Source organism: Brienomyrus brachyistius, chromosome 5 (assembly GCF_023856365.1).
Source record: "Brienomyrus brachyistius isolate T26 chromosome 5, BBRACH_0.4, whole genome shotgun sequence".
NCBI lineage: Eukaryota > Metazoa > Chordata > Actinopteri > Osteoglossiformes > Mormyridae > Brienomyrus > Brienomyrus brachyistius.
The window spans coordinates 5,202,324-5,221,517 of record NC_064537.1 but is presented as its reverse complement, the minus strand read 5'-3'; the positions used below and the strand labels follow the sequence as shown (position 1 = coordinate 5,221,517).

The following is a 19,194-nucleotide window of genomic DNA, read 5'->3' as shown; positions in this document are numbered from 1 at the left end:
CATGTTCAGCACTGACCATCTTCCATTCAGTGGTTGTGAGGCATAGTAACGTAGCAGCGCGATGGTCTTCGGCTTATATGAGAAGAAAGTGTATCAGCTTCAGGCATCCACCTGTGTTACATTGGCGGTAGAGAATAGAAAAATGAATAAAAGTTTGCCAGGTAATGAAAGAACTCACTTTTCTCCTCTTTGGAAAATGTTTTCAAACAAGTGTAATTTCATCTCAGGTAATCGCCCAAAGTCACACAACATGAGGAAAAAATGGTTCTGATTAAATACTTGCAAAACTGTTACCTGGAATGCATTTTTGCCCTTGTCTGTTCATTACTAATTTATTAAAACTGAATAATGCTAATAACCCGCTCAACATACACAAAATAAAAACTTAAACAAACTGATAATTGCTATGCACACTCAACACTTACATGATATATTCATCAATACATTTATTCATCCATCCATTTTCTGTAGCTGCTTAACCTATTCAGGTTTGCGGGGGTCTGGAGCCTATTGCAGAGGCTGTGGGCACAAGGCAGGGAACAACCCAGGATGGGATGCAAACCCAATGTGTGTTTCATGGCATATAACAAAGGAAATTATGTTTTAACAGAATATACAACCAGAGGAACAAACTCATGAAGAATCTCTGTAAACGATACAAGAACTAAGTATTACTGCAAGAACGGTAATTCAGATCCTCCGTGAGGACAGTGCTTAGGACCAACCAATATTCTGAACAGCCGACTCAGCCCACAGGTGTACAACTGAATATGTAAATATGTAGTTAGTTTTGGAGTCTTTGCACTTCCTCCACTTACTGCCAATTTTGCACACCATGGACATTTATTGATTACTGATGTTAAATGTTAATACTTTATGTCTTGCCGCTTAAACTTGCGCCCTCCGTTCAGTTTGGGGCAAAGCAAACCATGCATTTCACTGCACGTTGTACCGAGTATAATTGTGTATGTAAAACACAAAGTAAAACTTTGATACTTTAATAACAGAGCAAAGCGGGACAGCCGATTATTTACCCGCACGCCTAAATGCTACCCTAACGGATAGATGTTAACTCTAATCAGTAGTTTAGGCGCCTGTTTCAAGAAGGGCGACAATCAAATGAGCCGTCGCTGTGCGCCTCACATCTCGGCGTATTGCCGCTACCTACCACCAGATGGCAGAATGACTATTAAAACAGCAAGACTGCGGAGAGCGCCGGGTATCTTCAGAACTCAGGGCCGTCTGAAGTCGTGTTCATTTCTTTGTCGGCGCCCACTAGGTGTATTTAACACATTTATTTGGACAGGGCCTGACGGTACGAAGACTTTATTCCCAGATATGCTTTGGAAACGATGTGAATCTTCTTATTTCAGTTTTAAACGTCTAAGATCTAGGATTGCATTAAACTATGTTCATGTATGACATTGTTTTCAAAAAGTGCCGTTTACACAACTTTGACATGTAGAAACTACTCACATTGAAATATATTCACATTTCTTATATGACTACAGTCTTTTCCCTATCTTAATTGTGTTTAAATTGTGGCTATGGCATGCCATTAGTTTACGATGTGCTTGTATACCATCCATCCATCACTTTTCATCCATCTATCCATTTTCCAAACCACTTATCCTACTGGGTCGTGGGGGGGGGGGGGGGGGCTGGAGCCTATCCCGGAAGCAATGGGCATGAGGCAGGGAACAACCCAGGATGAGGGGCCAACCCATTGCAGGGCACAGTCACACACCACACACACCATTCACTCACACATTTACTCCTACGGGCAATTTAGCAACTCCAATTAGCCTCAGCATGTTTTTGGACTGTGGGGGGAAACCGGAGTACCCAGAGGAAACCCCACGAGGACATGGGGAGAACATGCAAACTCCACACACATGTAATCCAGGCGGAGACTCGAACCCGGGTCCCAGAGGTGTGAGTGCTAACCACTGCACCACCATGCTGCCCCTCATCACTTTTCAGTGCCGTGTTAATTTAAAATACACAGAATAGCCGCACTGACATTAGGTAACTAGTCCGGACAGCAGCATGGTACCCAGGGAGGTCACGATTATCTAATCAAAGGTTAGAAATCCGACATGCCTGTTTCACTATCACACGTTTACTAAGCTACGCAAATGCACATCTGGATAAGCCGCTCCTATTCTCATAGTTAACTATCAACTGTAAGCTTTCAGTCATGGGCTGCTAATGGTAAATGGTAGTCGCTGGTTCTAGAGCCGATACCCTTCTGAGCAAAAGTGTTTCCACAGTCTTGACCTTTTATTTCTTGCACCAGGGAAAATGTTCTCCTTTAACGCGAGTCATTAGCCTGCTCCGTATAACCATCCCCTTCCCACCTTTCATTCCAAGTCTCAGAACGTAAAATTGCACTTTTATTTCTACCAAACGATTCAGAGAAATATTGTTAAGTACCCCAGTCCCTACTTTTAACCAAAAGATACTATTTGTCTTCACGTCCCCACCAGAAACACACTCAGCCAGGAGTTTCAGCCTGTTGCACACAGTTTATTTAACAATATGGTATATAAGTAAGAAATGAGCTGTTTTATGTTTATACAGTGATTTTTTTCCCTTATATTTATAGCATTTCGTAATAACTTGCATGATTTTACACAAGAGAAAAAGATCACCCTCGATTCAAGTTTCGTGTTTGGGGGAGGAGGATAGACAGAACTCTTTCTCTGTTCAAATCAGCAGTCAAACTGATCCGTTCAGGGCAGTATAGGAATTAAATTGTTTTTATATAACTATATTTATAGGACTAATTTCAAAGATCTCAAAGGAGAAACAAAGCAACAATTTTCTACATCTGCAAGACAAATTCCGGTTCCAGGCCAGTGAGATGTTCACATGGACTTGAGTGTTTACATTGGTGTGTATGCATGTGTTTGTGTGTGTGTGTTTGCGGGACCTGGTATTTTGGTTGTGTGTGTGTGCATGTGTGTGTGTGTGTGTGTGTGTGCGTGCGTGCAATATTCTAGGCCCTATCTATACAAATGAATACTTTTATTTGCACAGACTTTACAATTAACAAAGGGAAAAGGAATTCTTCTCAAAAGTATATCCTTTTGAAAATCGGTACATCATTAAGAATCCATTTGTAAGGAATGAGGAGAGAGATTATAGAGAGAAGCTGGCCTGCTTCCCAGGCAAAATTATTTTACAGTCTTTCAACACAAAACATGTTTTAAAGTTCGCAAAGGTACAAAATAAAATGTATGAATAATATAATGAAATAGTTCCATAAATTCTTTTAAAAAAAGTCATGAATTCATACCAAAACAAAACAAAAACAAACAGACCAAAACTGGTCCAAACCAAAAATATATCCTTTGTGATTTTCCTTTTTTCTTTAACAGCAATTTTCAAATCCCTTGACTTGTAGGAAGAAACGGGCGTCTCTCACATTAGGAGACATTCCCTAGCATTGTTGACTTTATTTTTTAAATTCCTTTAAACTTTTTACATGTCAGTACAAAAGTTCTTTGAGGGGAGAAAAGCTGGAAAGGAGAGGGAAAGCATTTTTCTTTTAATCTACCCCCATAAATGCTACAAACTCTCCACAAACTTCTCCAGCGTGTCCCCCGATGGGTCCCCCACCATGGCCAAGTCCCCGGGAAGTCCTCCGCGGCTGGGCGTGTTCAGCTGCGGGAGCATGGCGCTCTGCTCCGGCGTGCCTAGGTGCCCCTGATCCAAAGGGCCGGCCATGGGGGCAGCCAGGCCGGGGTGGGGCGAGCCCGTGTGGGTGGGTACGTGCTGCGGGGAGGGCTGCGGCTGTATCCGGGGCGAGGGGCTGGAATGCGGAGGGGGCTGCTGCTGCGATGGCGGGCAGGGTGACTGCACAGGGGCGGGTGACCGCACTTGGCCGGGGAGCATGTGTGCCTGAGGACTCATGGGACCGGGCTGAGCGGGCGAGCCCATCTGCGACTTCAGCATGGCCTGCTGCTGCGGGTGCTGCTGCTGCTGCTGTTGGAGCAGGCGCGGGTGCAGGAGATTCTGCGAGCCATCCATGCCCATCTGCGGCTTGGAAGACAGCTGACCCTGCATGGCCAGCTGCTGCTGCTGCTGTTGCTGCTGTTGCATGCGGAGCTGGGAGTAGCTTGCAGTGGAGGCTTGGGACTGGGGGAACTGGCCGTGGGACTGGGCCATGGAGCCCTGCAGCTGCTGCTGTTGCTGTTGCTGCTGCTGTCGCTGTATAAGCTGCCGGCGATACAGCTCCTGGAGCTGTGGGCTGGGGTTGTGTCCGGGGTTCATTAGTTGCCCCTGTGACACCAGAGCTCCCATGCCCTGCTGGGGTGGCTGGGGGGGCATGCCGGGCCGCTGCACCGCCCCACCAGGCACGGGGGCCAGGCCTGCAAGGTTGGACTGGCCTGTGTGCATGCCCTGCGGGGCCTGCTGCGGTGGTGGGGCCTGCTGCTGTTGCACCTGCTGCTGCTGCTGTTGTTGCGGCGGCTGGCTGGCCTGGTACTTAGCAGTCCGCTGCTTTATGAAGGCGGCCATGAGCTGCGGGTTGGACTTGAGGATGCGGAGGACCTGCTGCTGCTGTTGCGGCGAGCTGGGTGATTTGAGTGTGCGCAGGAGGTCCTGCAAAGCGGCAGCAGCGATGGGGCCCCCTTGCTGGGGGGTCTGCTGTGAAGGGCCCTGCGGTGGCGGAGCAGTGCCAGGCATGCGGGGTGGTTGCTGGGGCATCAGGGGCCTCTGCATGGGCATGGCTGCCTGGGGACCCTGGGGAGGAAGTTGCTGCTGGGGAGGGACCTGCTGCTGCTGCTGTTGTTGTTGTGGGGACAGTGTGGCCTGCATGGGCCCTTGAGGGCCTCCGGGCCACTGGCCAGGTGGCACGGCTTGCATGACCGGGGGACCACGGGGGCCAACTAGCTGCATGGTGCCCGGCAAAGGCCCCGGCGGGCGCTGCTGGTGCAAGCCATTCATATTGACCCGGTAGCCGAGATGTTGGTTCTGCTGCTGCGCCTGGGCGACACGCTCGATGTGCCGCGCCATCTTCACCGCAGCTGGTGGTGGCTGCTGCTGCTGCTGCGGTTGCTGCTGCTGGGCAGGCTGGGGTTGTTGTGCCTGGGGCTGCTGGGGCAGGGGTGACTGCTGCTGGTGCAGGGGTGAAGCCTGCGGGCCCTGTGGCTTGCCCTGAGAGGCGGGGGCCGGGGGCTGGCCGGCTCGTGGGCTGGCCTGGAAGGCGGGAGAGAGGATGCCGCCACTGGGTGTGGTTGGCTGAGATGGAGGCGGAGGCAGAGGCTGCGGGGTCTGTGGTGTGCCAGGCTGCTGGTGGGAGGTGGGTGTGCCGGGTGTGGCCGCTGAGGTAGGCGGGGAGGGCAAGCTCTGGGGGGCGCCACGGCCCTGCATGGTGGCCATGCGTCGGCGCATCATCTGCGCCTGCTGCAAACGGTGCTGCAGCTGCTGCTGGCGCAGCTTGTGCTTGATGTTGAGGCAGAAGGGCACGGGACACTTGTTCTCCTGACAGTGCTTGGCGTGGTAGCAGCAGAGCGCGATCAGCTGCTTGCACACGGGGCAGCCGCCGTTGGTCTTGCGCTTGCAGCCCTTGGTGTGCTGCACCACGCGCTTCATCTTCTGGCAGGAAGGCAGCGAGCAGTTGGCGTTGCGGCACTGGCAGGCGTGCACCAGCGACTGGATGCAGCGCTGGATGCTGAGGCGGCGGCTCTCCTGCGGGCTCTTGGACGCCTCGCCTCCATGGCCGTTGCTGTCGTCGTCCAGGCCCAGGCCCCACTTGACCATCTGGTGCTCGTGGCCCTTAGTGTTGTAGCAGTTGATACACAGGTCGAAATCCTGGAGGGAGAAACAGGACAGAATGTCAACAGAAGAAAGCAAGGCCAGGCTTCCTGTGTCTTTAAAACAGATGGGATTGTCGGGAAAATATGACACCCCAACAAGGCAGGCGGGGTGTACCTCGCAGACGGTGCAGTGGAAGCGCGTCTCCACGTGGTGCTTGCACTCGTTGCAGGTGTAGACGAAGCGGTCCTGGCCCTGGTGGTGCAGCTCCACCAGCATGCACATGGTGCTCCACTTGCAGCGCCGCAGCGAGGAGAACTCCCAGTGCTTATCGCGCGCCAGCGTCAGGAAGGCGTCGCGCCCGTCCATCAGGTCGCAGGTCAGCAGCGGGTCCGGGTCCATGATGGGCGGCAGGGTGTTCACCATGGGCCCCGAATGCAGGTGAATCACGAAGAACACCTGGAATGGGCCAAGAGTGACCCCAGGTAACAGGAGGAATGCAGGCTTACGGTCAAACCCTGGTGATTCCCACAGCATTCCACTTACGAATGGAACCAGTTAAACATCCGCAGATTACTGGAGAAAATCTCCGTTGTGTGACAGGGACCGTGACCCACCTCCTTGTGCTTCTCCATGGTGGCGTAGAGCTTCTGGGACAGGTCGTTGGCTACGTTGGGCATGCCGGCCTTCTTCTTGTTGGCCCGGCTTACACTGCTTTTGTTCTTGTTGGTCTTCTTACTGTTCTTCTTCTTGGCGTTCTTGCTGTCGCCGGGCGTCCCCTGGGAAGAGCGAGCACAGGCACCTGTGACCAGCAGCAAGGGCAAGTAACCAGGCTCAAGCCTCAGAGTTGTACCTCACGGCAGTGACTGCGGCCGAAACTCACTCTTCGCTACGAGATAGTGGAAGGGGGGGGCATTTAGAGGAGACGTCCTACACTGCATTGAAATAAGACACAGATAATATGGGAAACAATGTAGGGAGCTCGCTGAACCCTTGGGAGGACTACAGCAAGAGCTGTCCCAGGAAAATAATATGCATGTTAACTATTCCTGAGGAATCCACACCTACCTCATATAAAAACTGAAATCACTGGGGAGCTTTTGACAGGTTATTTTTCTAGAGCAGGAGTCTCTAACTCCGGTCCTGGAGAGCTAGCTGCTATCCAGTGTATGTTTACTATTACTACCCTACCTGGGATTTGCTCGAGAGCAGTGACCTGTACTACGAAGCGGGGATACTGGGTAATCGGGGTAACCTGTCGGATTTATAATTCATAATTGATAATACCCAGCACTACCTCAGTAGTTAATTGTAGATAGATTGTAGAGTTGATATTTATTACTACTTGCACTTTCCACAACCCACTACCCATATCTCACACGGTGTATGGGTGCAGATAGGCATTATTTACTTATATTGGACTAGTGCTCTATCTTTTCATATTATTTTTTATTTGTATTCTTATTCTTGTATTTTTATATTCTTTTACTCTTGTAAACTCTTTTCTTACTAGCTGTCTGGAGCTGCGTTAACACGCAAATTTCCCCACTGTGGGATCAATAAAGTACTATCCTATCCTATCCTATTTAAGGTAGCACAGTTTAAATGGTCTTCATATTCGTTCACTTACATTTTGCCCAGACTACCTTAAATCCGACAAGTTACCCCGCTTGGTAGTACAGGCCCCAGGTGTGGCTCATTGGAAGCCACACAGGATAGAAAACGGAATGGCCAGTAGACCAGAGCTGGAGACCTCTGTCCTAGAGGATGAGCAGCGAATTCTCTGACGTGTTTTATGCAGTTTTGTAAACACTGCTGCTTGAATAGAAGGGTGGTCTTTTCTGAGATGTTACACGGCTTGCATTTGCTCACAGACATGCCTAGACAGGCTCAGACTGCATGCGGCTCCCCTTTGCCCCCCCACTATGACAAACCTCTGGCGGCTCGCAGACTGCCGTGTTCTCCTCCTTCTTGCGCTCCTCCTCCTCCTGTTCCAGCTCCTTGATGCTCTCCTCCAGCACATTGGGCCAGAAGTCGCCCTCGAAGTACGGAAGCTCGTTGGCGCTGGTCAGCCGGTCCTCCGTTGCTTGCTTGAAGATGTCCTGTTGAATGTGCACGTGGACAAAGCACAAGAGAGCAAAGTTAGTAGAGCTCATGCATTTTTTTAGTCTATTGCAGCAGGCTGTACAATGTTCAGTGACTAACCCATGCATAACAGCCCACAGTGACCACACAGCATCAAAGAGAGCCAGGCCGATTGACAAAGCAAACAAAAGGAAAAGATGTGAGACACTCTGGACTGAGATACTGTTGTGATGGCAGCCAACCTTATAGTCATGTAGGATCCTCTCAGCAAAGGCCTTGTCCAGCATCTTCCGGTACCATTCCTGCAGCCGCTTGGGCTTGGGGATCTTCTGGTCGGCCGGATGGCAGTGGAAGATGTAATCGTCCCCCTCGCTGGGCGGGCAGGCCCAGATGTGTGCTGTGACGTACCTGCACAGGTGAGGACAGGCCACACTTCAGCGCCTGATCTCGCCATATGGATTGTAACCCAAATTTAATGACGATTTACAAATCAGCCAATGAAATTTTACTGGTACTTAGCATCACGGCCCTTTGAGAAGCCCGAACCTACCCAAGCTTCTTCACATACTCCAGATAACCAATCAGGATCTCGTGGTAGACTGCAGTTCGGAGGATCCGGGGCCTGAAGAAGTGAATGCTGTCCAGGTACGATATGTATACCCGTCTGATGAAGGAAGAAGAGGATGTATTCGTATTAAGAGCCTGGCAGAGTAGCTGAACTATCAAGCACATGACAGGCAAGTTCTAGAAGGGACAAGGTCTGCTGATAGTCAGTCCTGTTCCTTATTACGGGGGTAAGCTAGGCTGCCCTGAGCCCGGATGCTCACCTGGTGTTGGGGAAGGAGCAGTCCGAGCCGTACTCCTGCACATGCATCCCGAAGAAGCACACGTCCACTCCATCTATCTCTTCGAAAGCGAAAAGTGCTTTGGTTCTGTATGGGAAGCTTTCTGCCATCTCACCTATATCCACAAACCTGGCAGAGTAACGGGAGGGTCTTTAGAGATGACTTACCCCGAGATAACCGTAAGTACTCTAAGACACAGGCACAGAAGAGTTCACTCCTGGAAAGACATACTTTAGGATAAAAATGTACTTTTATGTAGGCTCCAGTCAGATATTCCAGTGATGGTACCACTTACATCTTTGAGGGCAATGCGGGTGAAACACACAGGTTAGCTGATGAGTCTTTTACCTGGACTTCATCCCAGGTTTGACCTCCACTGTCTTATCGGAGCTGGCCACCACCCGCACGAACACCTCCCCGGCCTCGGGGTGGCTCTGCCGCTTCAGGTACTTGTTGACCCGGTCTTCTATGTATGTTCCCAGCTTGGTGGTCTGCAGCCCTGTGGGTGGGGGTATGGATAAGTACCATGATTAGGTCCCCGGGTTACACATTGCGAACATCAGAATGCCACGAGTATCAGTGGATCAAGAGGCATGTTTCCAGAGTGACCCACAAATCATCCTAAAACGTCAAGGAAGGCAGCAAGACCCAGAATACCAACACCTTTGAGGGTCCGAGGGCATGTCTAGAGACTGGGATGGCTCTGAGTGGATGGCTCTCCGTGCAAGTCCTTAATCCCAAACACACTCATACAAAAAACAAACACTCACTTTTGGCAGAAAACCTGTTCTCCTTCCTTGTTCTCCCAGTCTTCTTCAGACAGTCATCGCAGATGAAACTGTCAAAACAGTCAAGCAGCCAATCAGCAGAGGCAACAGTGGGGAGACTCAACAGCACATAACAACTATGCTGCATGTGGAACATGAATCTGCATGTGGACACTGACCTTGTCTTCCTACAATTACTATGTTTGTGCTAGCAGACACTGGCAGTGTCTTCCTGCAACTGTTAGCGTGCATTAGCCCTCTCTCCCCTCAACTGCTAGCTGTGTGCTAGCAGACACTGGCAGTGTCTTCCTGCAACTGTTAGCGTGCATTAGCCCTCTCTCCCCTCAACTGCTAGCTGGGTGCTAGCAGACACTGGCAGTGTCTTCCTGCAACTGTTAGCGTGCATTAGCCCTCTCTCCCCTCAACTGCTAGCTGTGTGCTAGCAGACACTGGCAGTGTCTTCCTGCAACTGTTAGCGTGCATTAGCCCTCTCTCCCCTCAACTGCTAGCTGGGTGCTAGCAGACACTGGCAGTGTCTTCCTGCAACTGTTAGCGTGCATTAGCCCTCTCTCCCCTCAACTGCTAGCTGGGTGCTAGCAGACACTGGCAGTGTCTTCCTGCAACTGTTAGCATGCATTAGCCCTCTCTCCCCTCAACTGCTAGCTGTGTGCTAGCAGACACTGGCAGTGTCTTCCTGCAACTGTTAGCGTGCATTAGCCCTCTCTCCCCTCAACTGCTAGCTGTGTGCTAGCAGACACTGGCAGTGTCTTCCTGCAACTGTTAGCGTGCATTAGCCCTCTCTCCCCTCAACTGCTAGCTGGGTGCTAGCAGACACTGGCAGTGTCTTCCTGCAACTGTTAGCGTGCATTAGCCCTCTCTCCCCTCAACTGCTAGCTGTGTGCTAGCAGACACTGGCAGTGTCTTCCTGCAACTGTTAGCGTGCATTAGCCCTCTCTCCCCTCAACTGCTAGCTGGGTGCTAGCAGACACTGGCAGTGTCTTCCTGCAACTGTTAGCGTGCATTAGCCCTCTCTCCCCTCAACTGCTAGCTGGGTGCTAGCAGACACTGGCAGTGTCTTCCTGCAACTGTTAGCGTGCATTAGCCCTCTCTCCCCTCAACTGCTAGCTGTGTGCTAGCAGACACTGGCAGTGTCTTCCTGCAACTGTTAGCGTGCATTAGCCCTCTCTCCCCTCAACTGCTAGCTGTGTGCTAGCAGACACTGGCAGTGTCTTCCTGCAACTGTTAGCGTGCATTAGCCCTCTCTCCCCTCAACTGCTAGCTGGGTGCTAGCAGACACTGGCAGTGTCTTCCTGCAACTGTTAGCGTGCATTAGCCCTCTCTCCCCTCAACTGCTAGCTGTGTGCTAGCAGACACTGGCAATGTCTTCCTGCAACTGTTAGCGTGCATTAGCCCTCTCTCCCCTCAACTGCTAGCTGGGTGCTAGCAGACACTGGCAGTGTCTTCCTGCAACTGTTAGCGTGCATTAGCCCTCTCTCCCCTCAACTGCTAGCTGTATGCTAGCAGACACTGGCAGTGTCTTCCTGCAACTGTTAGCATGCACTAGCCCTCTCTCCCCTCAACTGCTAGCTGTGTGCTAGCAGACACTGGCCATGTCTTCCTGCAAATGCTGTCTGTGAGCTAGTGGACACTGACCTTGTCTTCCTGCAATTACTATGTCTGTGCTAGCAGACACTGGCAGTGTCTTCCTGCAACTATCAGCGCGCACTGGCCCTCTCTCCCCTCAACTGCTAGCTGTGTGCTAGCAGACACTGGCAGTGTTTTCCTCCAAGCTGTGTGCGAGCTCTGACTTCCACACCACCAGTGTGCCACATCTTCCCCCCCAGCAGCCTGCTTGGCTGTGAAGACTGGACACCAGTCCTGCTTGCTAAAATTAAACAGAAATAAAGGCGTGCGGGGGGGCTCACCCTGCGGGCCAGATGACTTCGTAGTGTAGCACGCAGATCTGGTGCATCTTCCGTCCGCAATCCTTACATTCAACGAACCTGGTGTGGTTGGGGAGGGGAAGGGGTTGTTTTGGGGACGACAAAAAGTCTGTCTCAAAGGCTGGGACGAATTTGATTTGGGGGGGCAGAGGATGCGCTGTCACACTTCAGGTCAGTCAGCAACGAAATGGGTCATAACGATTCAAACGTTTCCACACATCTCAACACCGGGCTTCAGTATTCAAAAGCAAAACATCTACTTACGGTTCCGGATCTAATGTGTCATTTTTCTTCCTCTCAAACTGCTCTTTAGATATCATACTAGAAGGAAAAAGACAGAACTTCATTTTGAATATGAAAGAAACCAAACAGCCTTTTTAAAAATTAAACAACCCGCCCAGCATATTTTCAATAAGGAGACCAAAAAACAGTAAGGAAAGTATCAGAGGTGGCCGAGCGGCAAACGGCGGCAGCTCACGTCTGAGGCTGTGCAGGGTCGTCGCCGAGGGTGACGCTGTGCCCCTGGATCTCGTTGAAACACTTCTCACAGAAGTGGTACCTGCCGGGGATAAGACCACGGGCGCATGAGTAGCTCGTCGCAACGCAAAACTGCACGGGTTCGATGCCGATGGCCTTGAGACGCACGGCGAGAGCAGCTCGGTGCGGCAGGCCTTGTGTGTGCCAGAGATCGCTCTGCAGAAGGGTGTAATAGGCTCCAATTTTTCATTATTAGAAGCATAAAAACGTCTCAGATTTTTATCCATAATTACTAGACACCCCTAGATTATTAAGAAATGCACTGTATCAAATCGCAGACATAAAGCGACTACTCAGTCATATTGCTTCGTTAAGAAATATGTTCGTAGCAGGGACCCAGACCTCGGGTTGGGAACCAATGGTCCTGTGATTGCGGCTCTGAATAAAAATCTAGTTTTGGCCAAGTGCAGTAGCAGGGACTGAACAGCAGGGGGAGCAGAGGGGCACTTCCACAGAGATGCTCCGCGTCCAGCTCGCCTCATGAGCGTGCTAGTTACTGGGAATGGTTAAAACGGATGGTTGCCCGGCAGACAGAATGACTTCAGATGCCTCTCATCTGCATTCTGTTACTAATAGCAATTGAAGGTTCGCTTCCACTAAAACTAAGGCATCTGACACACTGACTGGGAAACAATAGCTGGCCGGGATCACAGAACGCTACCAGAAATGTCAAGCCCGCAGGAGAAGCAATAAGAACAACATCTGCCTTGATTTAGCCACAGCTGTCCGGCGCCACTCTCTCCTCCGCTGGGCTCTTGCGAAATCCCAGTGCGAAATGGGAGCAGATCTGGAGCCTGGGGGTCTCCGATTTTCCCGTGATGCAGTTCATATGTGGGCAGACGCACTACATACACTCAGTAGCCACTTTGTTAGGTAAACCTGCTCAGTACTGCGAAAAACCTGCTCATCCAAACAGCCAATCATCCGGTTGCAACTCAATACGAGAGCTACAGTTACTGTTTAACTGAAAACTAGAACAGTCATGATGCCCAATAAAAGTGACTTTGAAGGTGGCGTGATTACTGGTGCATTACCTGTGGCTGGAAGCATCCTGTCGATTGGACAGTGTCAGAGGAGAATGGGCAGCTAACAGAAATGGCACAAATGGAAAGTTCTGGAGGCGAAGGTGAGTTTTGACCAGTACTAGCTAGGTGTACCTAAAAAAGTGGCCACTGAAGGTGTACACACATTTAAAGCAGAAACGTATAAATTCGGCACTCTAGAGGAGGGGTATCAAATGGTGGACTCCGGTCTGCAACTGGACAGAAACAATTTAATCCAGAACATGCGATTAATCCACACACGCACTGGTCAGACCACCCCTTTGTTGATGAAATCACCACTCGTCGAGTCAAACCACCTATTGTCGACAAACCGCACCCCCCCCCCCCAAAAATTTTATCAGAGGCTGCTGGAATTTGGACCTCTGGGAAAAATAACTGATTCTGTCGCAGAGGGGCAGAAGTGAAGCGTGAACTTAAATCCAAGCTTACAAATAAGAACTTAACACACAGGAACCCTTTTCTCAATCCTCCCCCCGAGGGCTCACCTGTTCTGGTAGCTGAAGTATGTGCCGTCTCGAGGAATAGTGCAGAGCTGTTTGCCGTAGCAGCAGAGCGTCTGAGGTGAGAACTCGTACTGCGACAGTGAGACGGAAGAGAGGGGGAGAGACGCCACAGTCAGCTGTTTATTCGCGTTTAGCAGACATCGCATATGTGGCGTCACACGACTGGCACACACAGCCAGGGGCAAATGAAAACGAGGAGATGAGCTCGCGACAGGCCAGCGGGACCTTCCCGCTGCACAGACACTGGATGGGGTGTCTGCGGTTTGGCACACGGTGCCTGTGACTAGAAAGCCACTGGTTCAAATCCCAGTAATGTTACTGTTGGGCCCATTAGCAAGGTTCTTATCCGCAGTTACTCAAGGGACTAGCTGCTAAATAAATAAAAACGTGACCCCTCCCAGTACATGCAGGAGAATCCTTCACTAACTCCACCAGACCAGCGAACTTTTGATCAGGTGACCTGCACCTTAACCACTGTCACCTTTCCCCCAAAAGAATGGACGACGCCTGCGGCCGCCCTCCCCCTGGACCCCGCCGCTCTCAGCCAGCCACTGGCTGCTCACCTTCCTCCCGCAGCAGTAGCCCAGGCTCTGCATGACCGGGTCGATCTCCTGCTCGAAGACCTCGGCCAGCTTGGAGCAGTACTTGTAGACGCGCGAGGTCTTGCGGTTGTAGAGCCAGGCGTTGTTGAACATGAGCCAGACGTCGTCCACGTACTGCCAGGGCTCCTGGTACTGGCCCGTGTCCAGCTTGCGCTTGATGGTGGACAGGTCGATGGGGTTCTTCACGATGTCGAAGTAGTCCTGGCGGACCAGAGACCGGGGAAGAGGACCATAAACAGCTAGCATAGCCCAAAGGGGGCCCAAGCCAGCTTCATAATTATAATTTATGTCACTAAATCGTGAACCACCGGTAGACTTTCAATCACCCGTCAGCATGAATATGGCCATAAAAGGCACGACAATGACCTCTGCTGGTTCCATTCCTCTCCTTTCCCCTTTAATCTGATCTGACGACATGTGAGGAATTAATAAGCTGAGTGAAAGGTTCACGGCCGAAAGCCGCTATGTCATTACTGAAGCTTGCAGTAGCTGTTAGTGCAAGAAATGATGCATTAAGCGCCTGACAGCAAGCAGCCAGCGGCGGTAAATCAGGGCTCGCTAGAAACACTCAATGATGACAGACATTTAACAGACAAATCAAATGGGTCCGTCTTACAGAACCAAACATTCCACAACTTGCACCGTTTCCTTCTGCCCTAAAGGGCATTTAGAGTTAATTTTAATGCCCCAGCAGGCATTTAAAAAACAGCACAACCAGGAGCGCTTTTCCACCAACACCAGGCACCGCACTTCTAGTATCTTCCCTTTTCGACTGACTTGTGGTCAAGTACTAGTACCAGAAGGTCCAGTACCCAGAGTACCAGAAGGTCCAGTACCCAGAGTACCAGAAGGACCAGTACCCAGAGTACCAGAAGGTCCAGTACCCGGAGTACCAGAAGGACCAGTACCCAGAGTACCAGTACCCAGAGTACCAGAAGGTCCAGTACCCAGAGTACCAAACCAGCTGGGGTACTTTTCTGGTACTTAAGTATTTTAGGACGGGATTTTAAAATGTTTTCTGCCAAAAGTTTTTATGTTCGGCCTCTGGAACAACTGTTATCTTGAAAAAAGTTAACAAAAAACATAGCAAACAAATAAATTGCCATTAACAACAATAATATGAATCATATTACTACTACTAATAATAATAAATAATAAATAATAATAATAATAATAATGGAGGCATAGACACATGAAGAGAACTTCTGTTCGGAAGAACAGATACAAGATCAAGAGGAAATAAAGTATTTGAAGTATTTTGTGTAATATTCCAGGGCAGCATGATGTTGGAATTTGATTTGCCATGTGATTTGTACTAAATACTGGGGTTATTCACGAAGCAAAGAAGCGTCTGGGTGATTTAAACAGCAAGGATGATGATGATGATCATGAATATCTCTGAGAACACGTGCAGCGCTCACGCAAAAGCAGTGAGAAACTTAAAGATGATTTAAAAAAAAAAAAAAAACACACATTAAACATAATCTTGAAAAGGAATAACGGTTAAAACTGCGTTATAATGTCCGTACAGTATGAAGGAGTGAAGTGACCTGATCTCAGTCTAGCTGGCCAGCTATGTTAGAATTGCATGTGCATAACATACAATGTTGGTATTAATATCACACCTCGCCCAACCCTGTAATATACTACATTTTTCCAAATTGAGTACAAAATAACCTGCCTCGTGTTGTGATGTCATTTGGCGCCGGTGCCAGATTTTACAGAAGTGGAAAACCAACACCTTGAAGTACCGTACTTTTGGTACTTTCTTGAAGTACCGTACTTTCTTGAAGTACTGAAAGTTTGGTACCTGGTGCGGCGGGATAGGACCCTAAAACGGAAACCCCAAGAGCAGCCGGTGGCCTCACACCTCCAGGGCTGAGGACCGGTGCGCAGTCCATGATCTGCATGTAAATTTGCATGTTCTCTGTCTTCCTACAAGATTCCTGTCAACCCATATGTCTCACCGCAGTGCTAGTGGACCCTGCAAATAGCCCACTTTTTTACTCCTTGCCAGCAGACATGAACCAAACAACCAAACAACCAAGGATACCTGGTACAGGGGCGCTGGGAGCTGGAAGGGGGCAAATGTGGTCTGTCTGGGGGTCTGCATTGATAATAACTATTCTAGTTTAATTTGGATCTTTAAAGATTGTTGTGTGTGTGTATGCCCAGTGATGGACTGGCACACCATCTAGTGTGTGCTCTGCCCTTCCAAGCTCACCCAGTACTGGATAAACTTATACAGGTAGATGTATCCTAATGCAGATAGAGAGGAACCGCTGCATGTCTGTGACCGCAGAACCCACCGGGATGCCCAGCCTCATGGGGTCCACAGGCTGGCGGAAGGGCAGCGACTCGGGGTCCTGGCGGTACAGGGACTCCAGTGTGGGCATCAGGGCCTGGCGCAGCTCCTCAGGCTTGAAGACTGGACAGCGGCGGGTGGGCAGGAGGTGTTGTAGCAGGGAGGTGAAAAAAAACATTTGGGGGGGAACATGAGACAAAGAATAACCTGGACTGGTCACAAAAACAAAATCGTCATGGTGAGAAAACCAGCCAGCCAACCAGCCAGCCAACCAGCCAGCCAGCCAGCCAGCCAGCCAGTCAGTCAGCCAGCCAGTCAGCCAGCCAGTCAGTCAGCCAGTCAGTCAGCCAGTCAGTCAGCCAGTCAGTCAGCCAGTCAGTCAGCCAGTCAGTCAGCCAACCAGCCAGTCAGCCAGCCAGCCAGCCAGGACAAAGACAGGCCTGTGTTCTTACTCTTCCTGCGGGACTGTGAGGCGGGTGTGGATGTGGTGGAGCCGTTGGTCCCGCCCTCCTCATCTTCCTCCTTGGGCTCTGGCTTTGCCTCTACCTTCTCCTCCACGTCCATGGGCTCCTGCTTGAAGTCTGAGCCCTCTGGATCCTCCTTCTTCACCAGGGATGAGGAGTCGTCCTCCGACTGAAGGAGAGAATAGGAAACAAGGGGAAGTTTCAGGCCTCTGACTAAGCACACTTACCTCAGAGCTATTCACAATTACATGACATTTTGCCAGAATATCGTATTTCACTCATCAGAAACCAAACCATTCCGTGGAAGTATCACGGGAGTTGAACCTGCAGCATTTCGCCATCACAGGCTTTTTGAAAGATCGGCTGAACGTGAAATAAAACAGGACTAAGTGGGAGGTACCAGCTTTGCCTGGCAGAGCCCAAACATTAAGCGGAGAAAGAGGGGGTTAAGTGTTACGGAGATAAACAGCCAGTTCTATGGTACGGAAAACATAGACCTGTAAGGCCACAGTCCTGTGTGCCAAGACATCAACGGGGCTGAAAACAACATAGACCGCATGTCCGAGGGCGGATCTGTCATCCCGGAGACTTGTACAGGACTTTCATATTAAAACTGTTTAAGGGAATGAAACATGGCAGTTTACTATTAGACTGGAAATTCTACTTTTGGTAGAGAAGCTGCAAGCAAGATCAGGTTAAAATAGCTACTGCAGACCTTCAGGTCTGACACCGTATCGCAGTTCTGTGCCGATTGTGATTTCACATGAAGAATCGGACTGGGAAAATGTCTGTTTGAATAAAAGAATGATTTTCCATCTGGATGCACACAGTGGTCCAAGATGGTCAGACGGCACAGGGACCACACCCGTCCCACACAGCCAGTGATCTCTGGATGGGCCGGCTGACCAATATGAAATGTGAGGTGCTGGATTCTAACCCACACTACGGCAAACTGACTAAGAGCCGAGGCGGAGTGTGAGCGCACAGCTCCGAAACGTAACCCAGATCTGCCGCCACGCAGATCGAAATTCCTTTTTGACTTACCGCATCATTCCTAGTGATGCAAACGCAAGGCAAGACAGTCAACGGCAAGTGGAAGGCAGAAGATCCACTGCGCTCCATGGTGGTGATTTCAGAAACTGTTTTCTAGGCAGTCGGAGGCGAATACATGAAGATGCAGGCTTTGCCTTTGCCTGGTTCTAATTTCCCTTATTGTGACATTTTAGATGGTAAGATGCTTTAGAATGTTATGTAATTACGGCCTTTGGACAAAAAGAGCAAAGTGACATTTAGCATTATTAAACCTGCCTGTGGAAGACATGAGCACATGGGTCTCAAAACTCAAACCAGCAGTGCCGAAGCCATCGCACTTCATGGCAGCGTTCCTCGGATGTGGAGCCCGAAAGAAAAAATCTGGAATTTGAACGCCTCATGTGTTTGGCTTCTTTGCCCGTGCAGAATACGGCCGGGAGAGCAGTACATAACTGGGGCCCGAAGGGCCATACAAAGGCAGCTCGAAATGGCCCCCTCACCTTAAAAAAAAAAGTTTAACAGATAAAGGAGAAAGTGTTTAAGAACAACGGGGGCCCAGCGCTCAAATCTCATAATAAAGCATTCCTTAAATCAGTGGCTATTGAGCTTTAAATACATATTAAATCCATCTTTTATTCATTTACCTGATACTATCATTTAAAGCAACTTATAGTTACAATTTGTGTTCACTCTCTGGGATGTGAACCCATCACCTTTGAGTTGTTAGCGCAATGCTACACTTGAGCTTGTATTTATTGCGTTTTCATAGAGGCACTTAATTTCGCTAGGTAAACATCACGCTTACTTCCTGTTTAGCTAACAAATTTCATATGAAGTCGGTGTTCCAGTCAGTCAGTCAGTAAATAATCGGTATAAACATTCCCCAAAAGTAGCACCGGAAGCCACCTCTTCAGAAGTGCACGTCGCTTTTAATTTAATCACTTATGCAGCCGCTCGGAGAATATGAAAAACATTTTGGAAAGGTTTTGAAGCAATTAAAACTAATCACAAGTCGTTTAAGTCCATCATTGTAATCACCGAATGCTTCACAGCCAATGATTTCATAAAAAAAAAAATGGCAGCCCATATGCTGAACATTCACTGTGGCATTTAGAAAGTCATTAAAACAGAGTTTGATTCAAACATTAGCCACTGTGAGCAGAAAAAGGCGCATTTTCAGTGAGTAACACAACCCCGCGAAACGCAATGACTGCAGTTGTATGTCATTCATCTTTACAACCCCCTAGATGGTCTGGATTTTGGGGGAGGCAGGAATCTCAGAGT

General features: G+C 49.7%; 1 protein-coding gene across 4 annotated transcripts in view; it reads right to left on the bottom strand.

Annotated features, from left to right (window-relative positions):
- Positions 1-2,508: 2,508 nt before the first annotated feature.
- LOC125741651 (CREB-binding protein-like) overlaps positions 2,509-19,194 on the bottom strand; it is a 55,573-nt gene continuing 38,887 nt past the window's right edge. For all 4 annotated transcript variants that reach the window (XM_049012838.1, XM_049012837.1, XM_049012834.1 and 1 more), the window contains 16 exons: positions 16,867-17,047; positions 16,419-16,537; positions 14,071-14,310; positions 13,490-13,578; positions 11,882-11,962; positions 11,668-11,724; positions 11,386-11,463; positions 9,464-9,531; positions 9,042-9,192; positions 8,676-8,822; positions 8,399-8,512; positions 8,091-8,256; positions 7,698-7,865; positions 6,381-6,542; positions 5,941-6,222; positions 2,509-5,820 (listed from right to left, as the gene is read on the bottom strand). In XM_049012838.1, the coding sequence (XP_048868795.1) occupies positions 3,574-5,820; positions 5,941-6,222; positions 6,381-6,542; positions 7,698-7,865; positions 8,091-8,256; positions 8,399-8,512; positions 8,676-8,822; positions 9,042-9,192; positions 9,464-9,531; positions 11,386-11,463; positions 11,668-11,724; positions 11,882-11,962; positions 13,490-13,578; positions 14,071-14,310; positions 16,419-16,537; positions 16,867-17,047 (4,350 nt within the window). In that variant the 3' untranslated portion in view covers positions 2,509-3,573. The remainder of the gene's footprint in view (positions 5,821-5,940; positions 6,223-6,380; positions 6,543-7,697; positions 7,866-8,090; positions 8,257-8,398; positions 8,513-8,675; positions 8,823-9,041; positions 9,193-9,463; positions 9,532-11,385; positions 11,464-11,667; positions 11,725-11,881; positions 11,963-13,489; positions 13,579-14,070; positions 14,311-16,418; positions 16,538-16,866; positions 17,048-19,194) is intronic.